The sequence below is a fragment of the Schistocerca piceifrons genome, chromosome 3, assembly GCF_021461385.2.
Source record: "Schistocerca piceifrons isolate TAMUIC-IGC-003096 chromosome 3, iqSchPice1.1, whole genome shotgun sequence".
NCBI lineage: Eukaryota > Metazoa > Arthropoda > Insecta > Orthoptera > Acrididae > Schistocerca > Schistocerca piceifrons.
The window spans coordinates 739,467,357-739,487,540 of NC_060140.1; the positions used below are offsets into that span (position 1 = coordinate 739,467,357).

At 39.4% G+C, this 20,184-nt stretch overlaps 1 protein-coding gene across 1 annotated transcript in view; it reads left to right on the plus strand.

Annotated features, from left to right (window-relative positions):
- The first annotated feature begins 727 nt into the window (after positions 1-727).
- The window catches only part of LOC124787655 (palmitoyltransferase Hip14), a 134,184-nt gene continuing 114,727 nt past the window's right edge, over positions 728-20,184 (plus strand). Inside the window, exons 1-4 of the mRNA XM_047254456.1 lie at positions 728-962; positions 1,056-1,181; positions 1,268-1,467; positions 11,978-12,187. Coding sequence (XP_047110412.1) covers positions 909-962; positions 1,056-1,181; positions 1,268-1,467; positions 11,978-12,187 — 590 coding nt within the window. The 5' untranslated portion in view covers positions 728-908. The remainder of the gene's footprint in view (positions 963-1,055; positions 1,182-1,267; positions 1,468-11,977; positions 12,188-20,184) is intronic.

A 20,184-nucleotide genomic window follows, 5' to 3' on the forward strand; every position in this document is an offset into this window, starting at 1 on the left:
TCTTAAAGCTTGTAACCCTTCATATTATGAGAAAAAATACTTGTATAAGAAGGGCAATTTCTCCTCATGAACGGCTGGCGGTAACATTGACACTCCAATTTCATCTTCAATTGTACTCCTGCTTGGTCTTGGCGTTTCTTGATCACTAAGAAAGCCAAGCAGATCAAAATACCATAACGTTGGCTGGTATACTTGATCTACTCCTACACCAGATCTATATTTCTGAACTTTGGATAACTCAATTAGAGCATTGTATGCTGCAGTCTTTTTGTCTCGGTCACTATATTCTTTACTTTTAATCTTCCACAAACATGAGTGGTTTCTACATATTTCAATGAATTCACTTACAAACTCTTGAGAACACTGACGAGTATCAGCCAATTTAATGCCCTGTGCACGCAAACACTAGACTGAGCAAACAGCTGTTTCGCGCCAGATTTGCGGCGATCTCCTGTCCACACGCTCCAACTTGTCTGCGCAGATGTGGTTTGAACCCACAGATTTGAGAGGTTTCGCTCAAACCTCCAACTCCAACTTCCAGGTTTGCACACACCTCAGGTTGGTGCAAATGTTCTGTCCACACGCAACGATCTGTCTGCGCAGATGTGATGTGCGCAGACATTTGCGCAGACAGATCGTAACGTGTGGACGGGCCTTTAGACTGTGTTATTACTTCGCGTCCGTTAGGGTAGATACGAGTGGTACATCTTCGTGTTGATGACAACTCAAAGACGTTGATGTAGGATAAGACGATTGAATGAGACAATAAGTGTTTTGAGGTTGTTGGTAGGGTGGTGGTTGTGTTATGACACACTTTGCAATAAACATGACGTCTAGTTGTCGTGTTATTTTGCGATTCACGTCGCTCTCACTTTTCCGATAGTTATCTTTGTAAATAATTAGTAATAATGATGTCCGGCGAAGTTGACCCCACTTGTAATCCCGTTCACTTTGTGACACAGGCAAGTTTCGTTCGCATGTTTCGGAAATAGTGAAGTTTGTTTTATGTTTGTGTTAGTGGTGGCCTACATAAAAAAAGTGATCTATATTAACAGGATGCTTGCAAGCCAGGGCCTGCGTACAGAGGTGAGCAAAGCGAAGCTCATACGATTTTTCAAGAGCCTGTTACAGCTGTGACGGAGCAAGATTGCAGTGGATTTGATATAGTTAAAGCAACACAGGTACATATGTAAAATCGGCTACACTAGTCAGAACTAAAGTACATTATGTACGTGTCTAGTTATCACTTATAGACTCAATTTTGCAGTACGGGTCGTTGGCGCGCTGCCATGAGCTTATTGAAGCCGGCTATGATGTTAATCAGCCTGACAGTGAAACTGTCACATTACTCCACTGGGCGGCCATCAACAACCGAAGAGATATCATACGGTATTACATAAGCAAAGGGGCTGTTGTTGATGCAATTGGAGGTGAACTTGCTGCGACTCCTCTACACTGGGCCACAAGGTACATGTTCAGACAGATAACTGTATGCATCTTAAACGTGGCACAAAATTTGATTGGAAGCGACTGACATATATAACTGAATATTACAAATACAATTTTCTGTATTTGGTATCTCCCTACCAGACATTACCTTCTGGCACCCAGCACATCCGTCTTGTGAGGTATAGACAAACAAATGTCAAAACACTGTGTCATTTAAAAAAGATACATCATGAGGAGAATGTTGTCAAGTGCTGCTGTCACAAATTACTGCGTAATGGGAAAGAAACTATCCTACTCTTATGACTGAGATCTGGGACTCTGCTTAAGTATTAGAACGCAGTCACATCACACCTATTTGACTTTGGATCTCACTTTGATGCATGTGAAAGTGGGATTTGTTGCATTATGGTCTATTTGTAGAAGTTTATAATTTGCCATTAGGAGTACTGAATGGCATTGGTATGTCCCATGGTACAATTACACGAGTATGGAGTATCAAATAATAGAAAATATTAAAAGAAGATAATTATGCACACAGCAAGGGGCAGTTATCTCCTCTTTCTCACATTTTTCTGGAATATGTTGCAGGCTGCGATCCAACTCCAATTAGGTACATGTTCCATAATAATTCAAAATATAAGCATAAAAGTACGAAGGGGAGGTTAACACATTGAGCTCCCACTCAGGAGTGATATTAAAGTGCTCATCTGGACATGAATATTTAGAGATTTTATGGCTTCCCAAAACTTAATTGGAAAATGTCAGGGTGGAAGCTGAACGAAATCTACCTGTATTTGTATGCTAGAAATAAAAATATTGATGGGACACAGGTGGCATGAAAGGAAAATGGCATTTATGAATACATGGTTGAAACTGTTCTTTAATGGCCTCAAGACAAAAAATAGATCCTCTTACCTAAAGTCCTGTAATGTATAATTACCATTGGGATTCTTTCTCATAATGAAAAACATCAGCATACTGACCAAATTCTGTATCCTTTATGTTGCCTATACATACTTAAATTAGACTGACCACATCTGGAATTTATTTGAAAGACACATTGTAATCAGGCCAGCCCAGCCAGAGAAGATCCTCTTGAAGAGTGAACAAGAACTCCCCAGTCTCATTAAGGCCATGGCCCAAGATTGCTGGTTGTCTGTTTTGATCAGATTTATGGCTATGTCAAAGTTCACCCCAACATTGTAGTCTAAAATAAAATAGATCATTGTATTATGTCAACTGAATTAAAGGCTTGTTCTTATATATTGTGGTGTCTCATCTGATTATTTTTCCCAGTGTGTTGCTTTTCTTCTCTTTTATCATCATGTTTTAATTCTTAGGGCTTTCAATTAACAGGCTGACATCCTCCTTGTCAGCCAAGATAAATTCCAAAAAATCAATCATGCAAAACCCGATTATTGTTTGTTTTGATATGACATCCTAGAAATTGTGAATCAAGGCCATGCGGTAAATGCAGTATTTGTCAACTAGGCATTTTGGACAGCATTTACTCAGTAGCATACCTGAACTTATTGAAGAAAATGTGATTGTTCTGGTTGTCAAGTGAAATTTGTGAGTCGGTTGAGGATTTCATGGTACGGAGGATATACACAGGGAGATCAAAATGTCAGTATAAATTTGAAAACTTAATAAACCACAGAATAATGTAGATAAAGAGGTAAAAATTGACACACATGCTTGGAATGACATGGGGTTTTATTAGAACAAAAAAAAAAACAAAGTTCACAAAACGTCCAACAGATGGCACGTGAAAGATCTCTTGGCGTGCGTTGTTTGGTGATGGTCGTGTGCTCAGCTGCCACTTTCGTCATGCTTGGCCTCCCACGTCCCCAGACCTCAATCCGTGCAATTATTGGCTTTGGGGTTACCTGAAGTCGCAAGTGTACCATGATCGACCGACATCTGTAGGGATGCTGAAAGACAACATCCGATGCCAATGCCTCACCATAACTCCGGACATGCTTTACAGTGCTGTTCACAACATTATTCCTCAACTACAGCTATTGTTGAGGAATGATGGTGGACATATTGAGCATTTCCTGTAAAGGACATCACCTTTGCTTTGTCTTACTTTGTTATGCTAATTATTGCTATTCTGATCAGATGAAGCTCCATCTGTCGGACATTTTTTGAACTTTTGTATTTTTTTTGTTCTAATAAAACCCCATGTCATTCCAAGCATGTGTGTCAATTTGTATCTCTCTATCTACATTATTCTGTGATTTATTCAGTTTTCAAATTTATACTGACTTTTTGATCACCCATTTTTGGAATGATCATGTAGGCTCAGTTGTTGGTAAAGCAAGCGGCAGACTTCAATTTGTTGGTAGGACACTGGGTCAGTCAGTCATTGAAGAACATTGCTTGCAAAACACTCGTGGGATGCATTGTAGAGTATATCTCAAGTTTGTGGAAACTATTCCGCATATGACTGTCAAGAGGTATTGAATATATGCAAAATGTACAAATGGTCACAGGTTTGTTTGACCAATGAGAGAGCATCAGGGAGGTGCTCAAAATTTTAAACTGTCAGACATTTGGCAATAGATGCCAAATATCCCACGAAAACCTACTTCCCTATTTTCAAGAACCAGGTTTGAATGAGGAATTTAGAAAATCATACAACCTGTACATTTCGTTCTTATAGGGACTCCGAAGAATGATTTGAAGAACACTACAAAGGCCATTTGTGAAGATCCCCATGTAACCTGATCTGTAATTTATTTAGCACGTGTGGCATACCATCGCACTATATTCCGTGCCTCGGATAGACTGTGTTGACCACAAAATATTACTGCAGAAGTTGGACCATTATGGAGTAAGGGGAGTAGCTTACAATTGGTTCGCCTCTTACTTTAAGAACAGAAAGCAGAAGGTAATTCTCCGCAATATTGAGAGTGGTAGGCGATGTTCAGTCCCAATGGGGCACTGTTAAGTGGGGTGTTCCCCAAGGGTCGGTGCTGTGGCCACTGCTGTTTCTTATTTATATAAATGATATGCCTTCTAGTATTACAGGTGATTCAAAAATATTTCTGTTTGCTGATGACACCAGCTTGGTAGTGAAGGATCTTGTGTGTAATATTGAAACAGTATCAAATAATGTAGTTCATGAAATAAGTTTGTGGCTTGTGGAAAATAATTTGATGCTAAATCACAGTAAGACTCAGTTTTTACAGTTTCTAACTCTCAATTCAACAAGAACCGATATTTTGATCAGACAGAATGGGCATATTATAAGCGAGATGGAACAGTTCAAGTTCCTAGGCGTTCAGATAGATAGTAACCTGTTGTGGAAAGCCCATGTCCAGGATCTTGTTCAGAAACTAAATGCTGCTTTATTTACCATTAGAACAGTATCTGAAATAAGTGACACTTCAACACGAAAAGTAGTCTACTTCGCATATTTTCATACGCTTATGTCGTATGGTATTATTTTTTGGGATAATTCTTCTGATTCAAAAAGGGTATTTTTGGCTCAAAAACGGGCTGTTCGAGCTATATGTGGTGTAAGTTCGAGAACCTCTTGTCGACCCCTATTCAATAGTCTGGGAATTCTGACATTGCCCTCACAGTATATATTTTCTTTAATGTCGTTTGTTGTTAGCAATATTAGCCTATTCCCAAGAGTTAGCAGCTTTCACTCAGTTAATACTAGGCAGAAATCCAATCTGCCTTTGGAATGCACTTCCTTGACTGTTGTGCAGAAAGGAGTGCAGTATTCTGCTGCATCCATTTTCAATAAGCTACCACAAGAACTCAAAAATCTTAGCAGTAGCCCAAACTCTTTTAAGTCTAAACTGAAGAGTTTCCTCATGGCTCACTCCTTCTATTCTGTCGAGGAGCTCCTGGAAGAGCTAAAAAATTAAGCAAATTCCAGTGTTACATTGTTGATTTTCTTTATTTAAACTTACGACTTGTCACCTGAATATGTTTTTTTATATTTCATTTTATCTGTTTCTAATATCGTGTTATAATTTCATGTATTGACTCGTTCCATGACCGTGGAGACTTCTCCTTAATTTGGTCCCATGGAACAATAAATAAACCCCAACTAGTTTTCATGACTTGTGGGGAACAGTTTATTATGGATGAGGTGTGCTTCTCAACAGTTTTATCTCTCAAGGAGTATTGCACATTACATTACTGCCATCTTTGTGGTGGCAAGATGCTACCAGGCAGACGATTCTCATTCTGTTTCTCATAAGAGTATAAGATTGGTTCAAATGGCTCTGAGCACTATGGGACTTAACATCTATGGTCATCAGTCCCCTAGAACTTGGAACTACTTAAACCTAACTAACCTAAGGACATCACACAACACCCAGTCATCACGAGGCAGAGAAAATCCCTGACCCCATCAGGAATCGAACCCGGGCGTAGGAAGTGAGAACGCTACTGCACGACCACGAGCTGCAGACATAAGAGTATAAGAACAAATAATAATTTGCTGTTAGTCAGCATCACTGTAGAGAAGACTGCACTGATCTACATAAACTTTTTCTGTCCGTCTCCCCAATGAAAATGTATCGATAGTGTAAGAAGTATTTTAATTTAACAAAGAAGAAACATTACATAAATTTTGCAGAACATTCTGTTATCTTATTTAATGATCACACATATTGTTAAGAAGGGGACAGTTTGACATAATCGTAAATTCTGATTCGTTCACACTTTGTGGAAGAATCCTGGGTGAACAGTGGAAAGCAGTTTACCCAGGACACACGGTTACAACACTATAAATTGATTTTTCCTTTACTAGGAGTCAGGATTAGTTAGAGTGGATGCTGCGTGGAAGGGTGACTAACATTTGAGAGCAAAGTTTCTTTTGTGGGAGGGGAAAGCTAATGTAATGCAAGGTGCACTGCAGTGCCTCAAGAAAAACAAAAGCAATGCACCATGCATAAAAAATAAAAATTCCTGTACCAAAGCAAAAGCAGTTCGGAGAATTGTTATGCTTTAAATGAATTAACTCTGTGAGGTAAATAATATTCAGATTTCTGATGACAGTAACTGCAAGATAGATAGTCGATTGAAGTAATTGTCCAGCAAATTTAATAACTTTTTTGTAACAGTAGCAGGAAAACATGAGAAAAAAAAGAGCTATCAAAAGCAGATCCACTAGAGTTATTTAGACGGATTTCGTATACTCTGCCAGCAAACATAAGTTTTTCCTGTTCACTTCTTAAAGTGATAACAAAAATTATTGTTACTGAAAAGCAGTAACTCTTCTGGCTATTGTTCTGTTTCAGCCAAAACACCAGAATTTTAATATGACTTGATAGAACCCCACTTGTGTTACCTTTTGCAGCGAGTCAAGTATACAAGACAAGAGAGAGAGAGAGAGAGAGAGAGAGAGAGAGAGAATAAATGACTCTTCCTCTTACCTGTATTCACAAAAATTTTGAAAAGGTAGCTTTGAACAGTCTGACTGTAACCTTTTAACATATATTCAGTTTAGCATTCATAAAAGATTCTCTGCAAAGAAAGCAATATACAGTGCTGTGGACTCAGTTAGGGGGGGAAAAAAATACCGTCTTGGCATTATCCATGATTTTGCCAAGGCCTTTGACTATGTAAATCAAAATGATAAGGGAACTAAAATGGGCATTAAAGACAGCCCCCTTGGATTGATGGAGTTATATTTTAACAATAGAAATTAGAGGGTCAAATGAACATATGATACCACAAAACTATAACTAAATGAAAAATGGGAGAACATTAAATGTTGTGTCCATTGAGGTACATTACATCACTCGGTTCTAGCCTTGACATAAATAAGTAATTCACTAAAGATATTGGAAGGATCATCAGAATCTGGTATAATAATAATCTGTTATGTCTGCTGATGATAAAGGGTGCAAACATGTCCATACTAGGAGAATAATGGGAGACACTCGAAAATTGGTTCACAGCAAACAGTTTAATTCTCAGTCTTATAGGTACCAGCAACTCTTGATGAAACATAAGTAATTGAAGGAGTGAAGGTAACAGATTACTGAATGGTAGAGACAGGAGTTGTGATTGGTGGAGTAGGTGAGGGGAAAAATGTTAAAATGGGCATGCCACAGTCCAGCTGCCCACCAGAATGAATGAAAGGTCATTGTCAAACTGTGCCAAAGGCCACCCAGTGGCAAAACATGCTGCTGAAAATAACATGCTTGATTTTAATGACTTTCTCAACATGTGCCACCACCCCATGTTGAGAAAGGGCAATTGCTGGCTAGGAGGGACAAGCATCATATGTAGAAGATAGGGATAGGTATCTGACTTCTCTCAGGAGGCATTGCCTGTTCATATTTTTAATATAATATATTAAAATAATATATATCCTATACGCCAGTGAAAGTTGGGAAGTAGTCAAGAAGATAACATCACAATTGCAGAGCTTCGTAAATAGGTGTCCCCAGTTTATCATGAATATCTGGTGGCCAGAAAAAATAAGTAATGTGGAGCTTTGGAGGAAATCAAATCAGTTAATACAAGAGAGAAAGTGGAGATGGCTGGGGCTTACATTGAGAAAGCCAGACAGAACAATTGAGAAGAAGGCATTGGAATGGAATCCCCAGGGAACAAGGAAAAGAGGCAGGCATACAGCTACATAGAAGAGGACAGTGGAAGGGAAAATGAAGAGAGTTGGAAAGGCCTGGGCAGATTCAAGGGAAATGACCAAAGACAGAGGGTAGGCAAGTTCACCTGGATGTCCTACGCTACCATAAGGGCCAAAGGAATTAATAAGTCATAGGAATCTGGCACCAGTAAGACCACTCTGTCCACAGGCAGGGGGGATATGCACAGCTGGTGGGTGATTTATTTTTTTTGAGGGGGGGGGGGGCGTGTGACGACAAAGGAAGGGGATTGTGTAGGGAAAATTGTGTGGGTACAGATTGAGTGGCAGGGTGAATGTGGGTGTGGGTCAGAGGCCAGGAGGATTATGAGATTGAAGGATGTGTTGCAAGGTCAACTCCCGTCTGTGTAATGCATAGAGGTTGTTGTTAGAGAGAGTGAGAGTGGGGTGGGGGGGGGGGGGGGGATTCTGATGACACATGTTGTGGAAAAATGACTGGCCATACGAGTCATGTGTGCTCTTACCTATCTTATCTTATTCTCATGGTCCTTTCTGAAATACATGATAGAGGCAACACAGCTGCTGCACAGTCTTCCTCAAGTACTATTTCTCTGCATTCAACCAACCAGGTTTCTTGAGAACATCACCTGAAGATTCACCATTTTAAGTTTCCTTAGCACTTTTGTGTGGTGTGTATTGACCTGTTTAAGATCCTATCAGTGCCTTCTAATTTCTGTTGAGGTGTATGTTAAGTCTACATCATAATGACTCTAATTTGCCTTCCATTTTATTGATTTCATGTGTCTGTCCCATTTTGTATCAGTTCACAATATTATTCCCAGGTACTTAAACAAAATGACGAGCTACAAAAGATCTTGCAACTGAATGCAATCAGATTCTTTCTGCTTGTTATAGGTGTTATCTTGTGTTTATCCACATTTAAATAATGCTGTTATTCTTTACACAGCCTCTTTAGATTAGCAGCTGCCTTAGGGAATCAAAAACTCATGAAATGACTCTCTAACAACTGCATTCTGCTCACTTTAGCAGAAAGAAAAGGGAAGAAATAAAGAAAACCCTGACCACGTAGACAATTTTAATTTTCTAGTGAAATGTAAATGGGTTCAGAATATTTGCAGAGAAACTGGACTTAAACCGCAGGACAAATCCATGAATCTTCTGGCACCCCTTGTGCTCAACCATAATGGTCTCCATAGAAAGATTGACACACAGTGGAGAAGCGGATGCTGTAGTGGCTACTTTTATTAATGACATATACTACTATCTGTAATTCTAGTGAGCATGAATTTTAACAATACTGAACAGAGAACTCACTACTGCGGGCATGCTTTGCTTTCCGTGTGATTGTGTCGTGGGAAATTCAGGATATGTATTGCAGTTGCTACTTCACACACTGGATATACCTGTCATACTCAGTCATAGTTGAAGGTTTTCAAATGGGTTCTTATGAAACGCAAATGAATATTTAGAGAAGGTGAAACTATAATAGGTTTACTTTGTAGAGTGTTATGAATTTCTCTTTGAAGCAATTGAATTTGTATTTTAAGATTTGGAAAGCAATATGCAAGGTGTGATTGGAAAGTTTCAAGAATGGATCTGCTACTGCTTACTGGTTTGGCAGTCAAGTACACGGAAGGTGGAGAGTGAGTCATTGCCTTGTCCTTGAATGCCCTCTGACAGGAAACTGTGTTTCCTTTATTCAGTTTGTTGTGGCAGCTGGTTGAATTCGGGTCTGTTTGGGCTTGTTGCCAGAGTCTGCGTGAAAATGGACATAAAAACGGAGCAATGAGTTTGTGTGAAATTTTGTTTTAAAACCATGAAATCAGCTTCTGATACATACAAACTATTAAAAACAGCTTTTTGAGATAATTGTATGAGCCAGTCAAATATTTTTGTCTGGTTCAACAGATTTAAAAATGGCCGCGAATCATTTGAAGATGAACCACAGTCCGGCTGTCCATCCACCTCAAAAACAAATGAAAATGTTGTGAAAGTTTGTGACTTAATGTGCCCTGATTGTAGACTTACAATTACGGAGATGGCTGATGAACTTAAGCCACTATGCAGTTCAGTCAGTTTTAACTGAAGATCTGAACATGTGCCGAGTGTTCGCAAAATTCATTCCAAAAGTGTTGTCAGGTTACCAGAGACAATACCAACTTGAAGTGTGCCAAGAACAGATTAATTGGACTAAAAATGACCCACATTTGTTAAATAGGGTAATTGCAGGTGACAAATCGTGGGTATATGGATATGATCTTGAAACCAAAGTGCAGTCTTTGCAGTGGAAGACTCCAAGTTCACCATGACCAAAAAAAGTACGGCAAAGTCAGTCGAAGGTGAAGACAATGTTGGTGATTTTTTTCGATTCTACCTGTATTGTGCATCATGAATTTACCCCTGGAGGACAAATAATTAACCAGGAATACTACAAATGTGTCCTAGAGAGATTGCGCGAAAAGGTGCGAAAGAAAAGGCGTACATTTTGGAAAGACAGGAGTTGGGTGTTATACTATGACAATGCTCCGGCTCATCGTGCCTTCTCCATCGTTGAATTTTTGACCAAATTCAAAATTCCTGTGCTTCCACAATCGCCATATTCCCCTGATTTGTCCCGTGCGGACTTCTACCTGTTTCCTAAACTGTAATTTTCACTGAAAGGGAAGCGATTTGACTCGATTGAAGACATCCAGGCAAATATGGGGAGTGTCCTCAACACACCTCATGAAAAAAATTTCCAGGAATGTTTCCAAAAGTGGAAACACCAATGGAGTTGGTGTTTTCAGTCAGAAGGGGACTTCAGGGGGACTATTTTGAAGGAGATGTATCACAGTACCATGTAAATACCACCGTTGTACAATTACAAGACCATTCTTAAAACTTTCCAATCACACCTCATATATTCACCTAGATTCAATAAAAACATGTCAAAAATTCTGCATTATCATCATCATCATCAGGAAATGGATTTGTATAAACTTGTAATATCTCTCAATGAAAATGAAGTGCAGTTCCTGCAGAACATATAGATCCGAGATCTGTTGCTATATGTAGAATAGTATGAGTGTGTGGAAATTTTTCAAATGTGAGATTAAGAATGTATTGTGTGTGGAATACGGCTATTCTGCTCTCTGCTATCCCATGCTCCTGCCCAAGTGAGTCCTAAAGTATTTTGAACAAATTGTACGTCTATACATTCCTGTGTCAGGAGTGCTGAAATATCTTCCTGTGACGTACTTGTGAATGTGTTTTGGAATATTTGCCTTTCTTTCCCAAACAGTTCTGTAAATATGAACATCCCCTCCACTCCAATCATTATGAAACTGGATGAGTTTGTTAACTTTATTGTGACAACAGTTGTAGATGGGGTTGTGCAACCAGTGTTAGTATTGTGTGCATTTTATCTCAATTGAGCTATCATCTTGTAATATGTTTTGTTTTGCAGTTCTGCTCTTTGTGTAGTTCTGTCTCAGTTACTGTTATTAACACTGAAAAAATTGTCAGGAAAAAAATTATATGTATTTAAAAAAAAAAATTGTTACAATGGGAAGTCCAGGGTGGAATAACAACAATATGGAAAGGTAGACAGATTGCTACTCACTGCATTGAGGAGGCACTGAGATGCAGACAGGCACATTGAAAAAGAACACTAGAAGTATCACATTCAAATAAGTGGAGTCAACTCACAGTGCGCTGTAGGGTCAAGAGTCAGTGGCCATGTGTGCGGGAGTTTTGTTTCTGTGACTGTTTGTGTGTTTTTTTATATCTGAAGAAGGACCTTGCCAAAAGTTAGAAGTATTTCTAGAATTCTTTTCCTTTGAGCATATCTGATTCAACACCTCGTCTATGTGGTGAGTCACAATTGTTGTTGTTTACAAAAAGTGTGTTTCATTGAACTGTATTTCAGTATGTTTATGTCAGGCAGGGCCACCTCGGTACAGTGACATTGCTTATGCAGTACGGAGCAGACCCCTCATTACGTGATGGAGAAGGATGTTCCTGTATTCATCTGGCAGCTCAGTTTGGTCACACAGCAATTGTTGCATATTTTATAGCAAAAGGTGTCAACATGAATATGCAAGACCGTAATGGAATGACTCCCCTTATGTGGAGTGCATACAAAGTTACAAGGTGAGTGTCTGACTGTGTGTGTGTGTGTGTGTGTGTGTGTGTGTGTGTGTGTGTGTGTGTGTGTGTTCTTGTTATGTAAAAACAGAATCCTTACAGGATCACTTCGTTGTCCATTTGTCTTTCTGACTGTTAAAAATCTTTTTCCTCAAGAATGGATAGATGTTTCAAGTTGAAATTTAGGTTGACCTAGAATCATGAATTTTGGTAAAAAGCAAGGATTAACAATGTAACTAAAGGAAAAAAATCAGAGACTTGTTAATTTGTTATTATAACACATGAAAAATATTATCATTTGTCGTCCAACTTCAAACTTAAAATTAAAACATTCTCAAAAGTCTCGTAATGCCTGGAACTGATATCTCACCAGTGGCTACCTCAATAACAGGCAAAAATTGTAGAGTGTTTCAGTATATGTAATTAAGTTTTTATGGAACCCTCAGAGCACAAGTCCTACTCAAAACAGCCAAATTTTTTTGGGCTGTCTGTACCTTTCATTATCACAATTTTATTACCATTAAACCAATTCATTTCAGATTTGAACTCTCAAATCATTCAGTCATAAAAAATCTGTAACTCTAGACAGTAACTAAGGGATGACCCATTGTTTGGATGTAGAGAGACTGCTGGATCAGTGTGTGTGTGTGTGACACCAGTGGAAACAAAGTTATGAATACTGTTTGCAGTACAGAATCTGGGAATGAACTACTCATTTACATGCAGCCAAAACACAGAAGTACGTGGATCACCCCTCACACTTTGTGCCTTTTTCTGTGCTTGGGGTCGATAAAAAATTTATTTCCGAGCCCCCATTCAATGACACCACCAGTCTAACTTACAGATTTCATTAATAACATATTGATGAATTAAAATGGCTGCAGTCCATTCCACAGTTCTGATTCCAGAATTCATTTGTGCCCTGTGCTATGTAAATACTATGCCGTATCCTGCTACTAGTATGTGTGAGTGTGCCGAATGTAGTGTCGCTGCCCGTATGTACTTAAATCAACTGCCAACTGTATCAGTGCAGGCCAGCCACTAGAGGCCACCTGTAGGAAGCGTGCACATGATTATTTTGTCTTGTTCGGTATGGAGTCACAAGAGGCTTATTTCTGTTACTGCTCAGAGGTTTATGAATAAAGCCATATATGTGTCACTAGGATGGGCTTTGTGTGTTACTTGGTTACTACAAACTAATAAGCCAAAACCATGTATTTACACCACAATATTTATTTTGTAAACACAGTAAACAAGAGTTTCACAGTAGCAACAGACATCAACACACTGAAACTTCCTGGCAGATTAAAACTGTGTGCCCGACCGAGACTCGAACTCGGGACCTTTGCCTTTCGCGGGCAAGTGCTCTACCATCTGAGCTACCGAGCTTCTGTAAAGTTTGGAAGGTAGGAGACGAGATACTGGCAGAAGTAAAGCTGTGAGTACCGGGCGTGAGTCGTGCTTCGGTAGCTCAGATGGTAGAGCACTTGCCCGCGAAAGGCAAAGGTCCCGAGTTCGAGTCTCGGTCGGGCACACAGTTTTAATCTGCCAGGAAGTTTCATATCAGCGCACACTCCGCTGCAGAGTGAAAATCTCATTCTGGAGAGTTTTCACACTGTTGCCAACTTATACTTAGATGGAATTCGCAGAAGTAAAAGTGTTATGGATTTACACGACCTACCACAATGTCAGTTCACCCTGAACTGTCCTTTAGCATCTGTCTAAAATCTATTTGTAAACCTTTCTCTAACAACAGTTGATGTGACATCATAAAAATGAAGTACAAATATGTACTGCATAGTAGAACTGTCTGCCTTAATGGCTAGTGATATTTTAATTGATATTAGTCTGAACTCAAAAGAGTTTTTCGTTTGCATGCTAAATTTGTTGGAGTGCCTATTAATGTGGTAGCAATAATAGTTGAGACCACCATTCTTTCCTCAACCAGTTCTTCCATCTTACCAAAATATAATAAATGTGACCTCTGCAAAATAATGTGTAAAGTGTTTAATCTTAAAGGAATATTTGTGATGATTCCAAAACTGGTCTTGGATATCGCAAGTCTGTAATATTTCCAAAGTTATGGAAAATTTAAATATTATTTTTAATATTTTAGTAGTGATAAATCAGCTGATGTGTGTAAAACAAGGTCTTTTGGCCCCCAGCATCGGGAATGAACATCGCTTTTGAAAGAAGTCATTTAATTCAATTTTAATATTGCTCCACAGCTACCTTCGTTAATATGTGATTCACATATGTGAATTAATAGCTCTCCTTTGTAACCTGTTACTATATAATGGTTTAAATGGTCATAGGGTCTCATTTTGTGGTAGCAAAATAGGGTGAGGAATTTCATTGGTTTCAACATTCAGAATGTGGCTTTCTTACAGGAAGCCTAGAATACAATTTCAGGATTGAATAGCATCTGTGGAATCAATGTTGTGCTGTTGTTATAAACATGTCTTTGTATAAAAATGGATTTTACATGATATCCGTTTAGATTAATATCAAGGAGCCTGTTATCAGATGTCACAATTAACTTTACTTAAATAATCGATATTGAAATTGTATCTGAACTTTCATCTGGCAAGCCAAATTCGTCTCTCTCTCTATCTTCTATATCTGATCCTGAATCTCTGCATAAAATATCTTTGATCTCCAACTCTGTCAGCTTGTTACTTGCTGTTTCCACCTTTCTGTTGATGTTGTGATCTTCAGTTGAAAGACTGATTTGATGCAGTTCTCCACATTAAGCTAGCCTACACAAGTGCGTCTTCATGGCAAACTACGTCCAATTAAACCTGCTTACTGAAGTCAGGCTTTTGCGTCCCCTTATGTTTTTTACCGCCACGTATCATTCCATTACCAAATTAACGCTTTCTTGATGCCTGTGGGTGTGCGCTATCAATTGATCCTTTATTTTGGTCAAGTTGTCCATAAATTTATTTTTTCTCAGTTTGATTCAGTACCTCTTTGTTAGTTCTCCCATATTCCATCTAAATTCAGAATTCTTTTGTAGCACTACAGTTGAGAAGTTGGTATTCTCTTCTTGTTTGATCTGTTTGTTGTCTGTATTTTACATCCGTACAAGGGTACAGTTCAGTTAATAAGATTTTGCTTCTGTACAAGGGTACAGTCCAGATTATACCTTCGAAAATGACATCATAAAATTTAAATTTATATTTACTAATAAGGAATTCTCTCTTTTTCAGAAACACTTTTCATTTTGTTGCCAGTCTGCATTTTTTATGATCTCTACTTTGGTCATCATCAGTAATTTTGCTGCTCAAATAACAAAATCCATCTACTACTCTGACAAGGGAACCTCCCCATCACACACCCCTCAGATTTTGTTGTAAGTTGGCACAGTGGATAGGCCTTGAAAAACTGGACACAGATCAATCGAGAAAACAGGAAGAAGTTGTGTGGAACTATGAAAAAAATAAGCAAAATATACGAACTGAGTAGTCCATGCGCAAGATAGGCAACATTAAGGATATTGTGACCTCAGGAGCACCGTGGTCCCGTGCTTAGCGTTAGCAGCTCCGGAATGAGAGGTCCTTGGTTCAAGTTTTCCCTCGAGTGAAAATTTTACTTTCTTTATTTTTGCAAAGTTATGATCCGTCCGTTCGTTCATTGACGTCTCTGTTCACTGTAATAAGTTTAGTGTCTGTGTTTTGCGACCGCACCGCAAAACTGTGCGATTAGTAGACGAAAGGACGTGCCTCTCCAATGGGCACCGAAAACATTTGCTCGCAAGGTCATGGGTCAACCGATTCCTCAACAGGACAACACGTCTGATATATTCTATACATCACTGGTGACTGCATGTGCGTCACCTGACAGGAATATGTTGTCAACCCATCTAACTTGTACACTTGGCGAATGGGTAAAAAGATTCTTCTACCTTGCCCGATTTAGGTTTTCTTGTGGATGTGATAATCACTCCCAAAAAAGTGATGAAAACATAAGAGTTTGTCACATAAACTGCAACAAATGAATGCAACAGTTTCACAGTCGCACAGTTTTCCTTGTGCTCTGTCAAAACATATGTTTTTAATGTTTTCAAATTTTTCCATGTGTAGACCGTCAAATCCTGCATGTGTCCAAGCAAATCTGAACATGACCTGGAATTTTGGAGAGCGAAGTTGATTATGTTTGAGTGCCTGAACTTTGATAATTGTCTGAAAATAAAAAATTAATACCTTTCACTCGAGGGAGGCTTGAACCAAAGACTTTTCGTTTTGCAGCTGCTCACGCCAACCACGGGACCACGGCGCTCCTGAGTTTATAGTATCCTTGATGTTGCGTATCTTGCACATGGACTACTCAGTTTGTATAGTTTGCTTATTTTTTTACATAGTTCCACACAACTTCTTCCTGTTTTCTCGACTGATCTGTGTTCAGTTTTTCAAGGCCTATCCACTGTGCCAGCTTGTAACTAAATCTGAGGGGGGTGTGATGGGGAGGTTCCCTTGTTAGTGTATCATTCAAGACTCTAATTCTTTCAGCTTGTCTGATTTAATTTGACAGTATTCCACTACCATTAACATTAGGTGCATTATGGAGCCCCTTAGGCAGATAGCTTTCAGGGCTGGAAAGAAAGCAATGTGCACGCAGTATGTCTGCTGGGCAGTCTCATCCGGGATGTGAAGGCAACCTTGCCTGCAGCTATCAAGCATGTGGAGTTCAACCATCTGCAAGTTGTGGCTCACGTAGGCACTAACGATGCCTGTTGCATGGGTTCTGATGCCATCCTAAGTTCTTACCGGTGGCTGGTGGAGGTGGTGAAGACTGCTGGTATCATGCTTGAGGTGTAAGCAGAGCTCACAATTTTCAGCATTGTTCCCAGATTTGATCAGGGTCCTTTGATTTGGAGCCAAGTGAAGGGTCTATACTAAAGGCTTCATCAACTCTGTGATGGTCTTGGCTGCAGATTTCTAGACCTGCATAATCGTGTGGGGATTTGCAGGACTCCTCTTGATAGGTCAGATGTGTTCTACACGAAAGAAGTGGCTACTCTGGTAGCAGAGTATTTGTGGAGTGTACATGAGGGTTTTTAGGCTAGACAGTAGTTCAAGGTGCTCTGATGAACACTTGCCAGTGAAGTGAATATGCAGCAGGGGAAGCCGGACAGCATTCAGAAGAAAGAAATTTCAACTGTAAAATTTTAGCAGTAAACTGTCTTAAGTATTTGTAATAAAGTTCCCAAATTTACTGCCGTCCAGGAAAGTTATCACACTCAAATTATGCTTGGGACTGAGAGCTGACTGAAACCTGAGGTGGAAAGCTCTGAGATAGTGAGTCATGGAATGTATATTGGAAAGACAGATTAGAGGCCATAGTAGGGGGAGTGTTCATTGCAGTTGACAAAAATATTGTCTCTATTGAGGTCAAAGTTTAGTGTGTAAGTTATCTGTTTGTGTATAACAGATCTTGGTGAAACCAAGTTAATTGTTGGAAGTTTTTACTGGTCATCCGTTCGCTGTGACAGTTCTAGAGTCATTCAAAGAATGTTTGTGGTCAGTAGCATGTGAATATCCAGATCATGCAATACTAGTTTGAGGCGACTTTAACCTATCGAGTATAGACTGGCATGACTATGGATTCATTTGGGGGGGGGGGGGGGGGCAAGGTACAGACAGACAGATCTGTGGAATACTTTTAAACATGTTTTCTGAAAACTGTCTTGAGTAGATAGCTCAGCAGCCCACACACAGTGGAAATAACATATACCTTGTAGCTACAAATAGGCCATACCTTATTGACAATGTTAGTACAGACACGGGGATTAGCGATCATGATGTCATTATAACAACTATGTTTATGAAACTTGATAAACCAGTCAAGAAGGCTACGGGAGTGTTTCTGGTAGATGAGCAGTTGTTAGAATCTCACTTAGACAGTGAATTGACATCACTTAGTTCCAATAAGGTGGATGTAAGCAATTATGGGTGAACTATGGATGGAGGCTAACAGGCTGATTCCATATTTCTAGATTTCTGGAAAGCATTTGACATTTAGTCCCATTGCAGGATGTTAACGAAGGTACCAGCATATGGAATAAGTTCACAGATGTGTGAGTGGCTTGAAGGCTTCTTAACTAATAGAACCCAGTATGTTGCCATAGTGGAGTGGCTTGAAGGCTTCTTAACTAATAGAACCCAGTATGTTGCCATAGTGGTGAGTGTTCATCAAAGACAAGGGTATCGTGAGGAGTGACCCGTGGAAGTGTGATAGGACCACTGTTGTTCTCTATGTACATAAATGCAGCAACATGCAGTTGTTTGCTAATGCTGCTGTGATGTACGGTAAGGTACTGATGGTGAGTGTCTGTAGGAAGGTGCAAGATGAGTTAGACAAAATTTCTAGTTGGTGTGATGAATGACAAGTAGCTCTAAATGTGGAAAAATGCAAGTAAATGTGGATGAGCAGGAAAAACAAACTGTCATGTTCGGATACAGGGTTACTGGTGTCCTGCTTAATATTATGAAGCGATATGAAATGGAACGAGCATATGAGAACTGTGTTATGGAAGGCAGATGGTTGACCTTGGTTTATTTGGAGATTTCTCGGAAAGAGTGGTTCATCTGTAAAGGAAACCACCTATAGGACTCTGGTGTGACCTATTCTTGAGTACTGCTCAAGTGTTTGAGCTCCATACCAGGTCGGATTGAAGAAAGACATCAGAGCAATTTGGGGTGGTCTGCTAGATTTGTTACCGGTAGTTTCGAACAACACATAAGTGTTACAGAGATGCTTTTGGAATTCAAAAGGGAATGCTTGGAGGGAAGGTGGCATTCTTTTTGAAGAACACCATTGAGAAAATTTAGAGAAGCGGCATTTGAAGCTGTCTGCCAAATGATTCTACTGCCGTCAACATGCTCTGCGCATAAGGACCACAAAGATAAGGTATGAGAAATTAGGGCTCATATGGAGGCATATAGACAGTCGTTTTTCCATCACTCTATTTGCGAGTGGAATAGGAAAGGAAATGACTAATAGTGGTTCAGGGTATCCTCCGCCATGTGCCTTATGGTGGCTAGCAGGTTATCTATGCAGATGTGCCCATGTTTTCAAGTCTTTTTCTACCTGTGAGAGAATTACAGCGCCATCAGAAAATCTCATAGTTTTATGAGAAAAGGTACAACCACAACTGTAACAAGAGAATATCTTTATTGTCTTGCATGGCTAGTTTTGGAGGCACATTACTGCTATCCTCAGGCCCCACCGCTACCAAAAGAGAATTAGAATTCCTTGGCACATTTATTGTGGTGTCATTGTTGCTAGTACGTGTGGGCCAGCTTTCCTCAGGGATTACTCCCGACACCTTGTTGTCTCCAGTCAAATTTCTCCTTTGTTTCCTTCACAGATTGCTCAGTGTTCAGGTTTGAATAACTACTGAGCATAGGTTGCAACCATGTCACACTCCATTCCTTTTAATGTTCTTCGACTCTTCTAGCTGGAATCTGGTTTTTATACGAGTTTTAGTATACAACCACAAAAAAACTAAAAATGGCAGCCTCTTTGTAGTCCACTAAAGCACAACAGAATGAGATACCTGATAAATACTGCCCTTTAGCAGCAAATGAAGGAACTGCTTCCACATTGCAGGACAAAGCAGTTGCACTGAAATGCAAACTGTGTCTCATGCAACAGGTACATTTTCGCCTGTGTCGGGTGTTAAGTTTCAGCATTCTTTTGTAATTCCACATTTCTAAAGTAATTACTGTACTTTATTTCCTGATGAACACTTTATGGTATGGGTGTAAGCTGCATATTTGGTATTTGTTATTCAGAGTAGGTTCTGAATGATTTTCTGTCATATTTCTTTGACATTGGACTCAGAATATTTGGACAGCATTCAGTGGACAGAATTACTTCCAAGGACACACTTCACAGTATTAAAATTTCTAATCACATGCCTAAGTGACATGTGGACTCCTACCCTTACTGCTTCTTATTACACATAAAAGAAAATGATGGAAAAGTCCATTCAATGG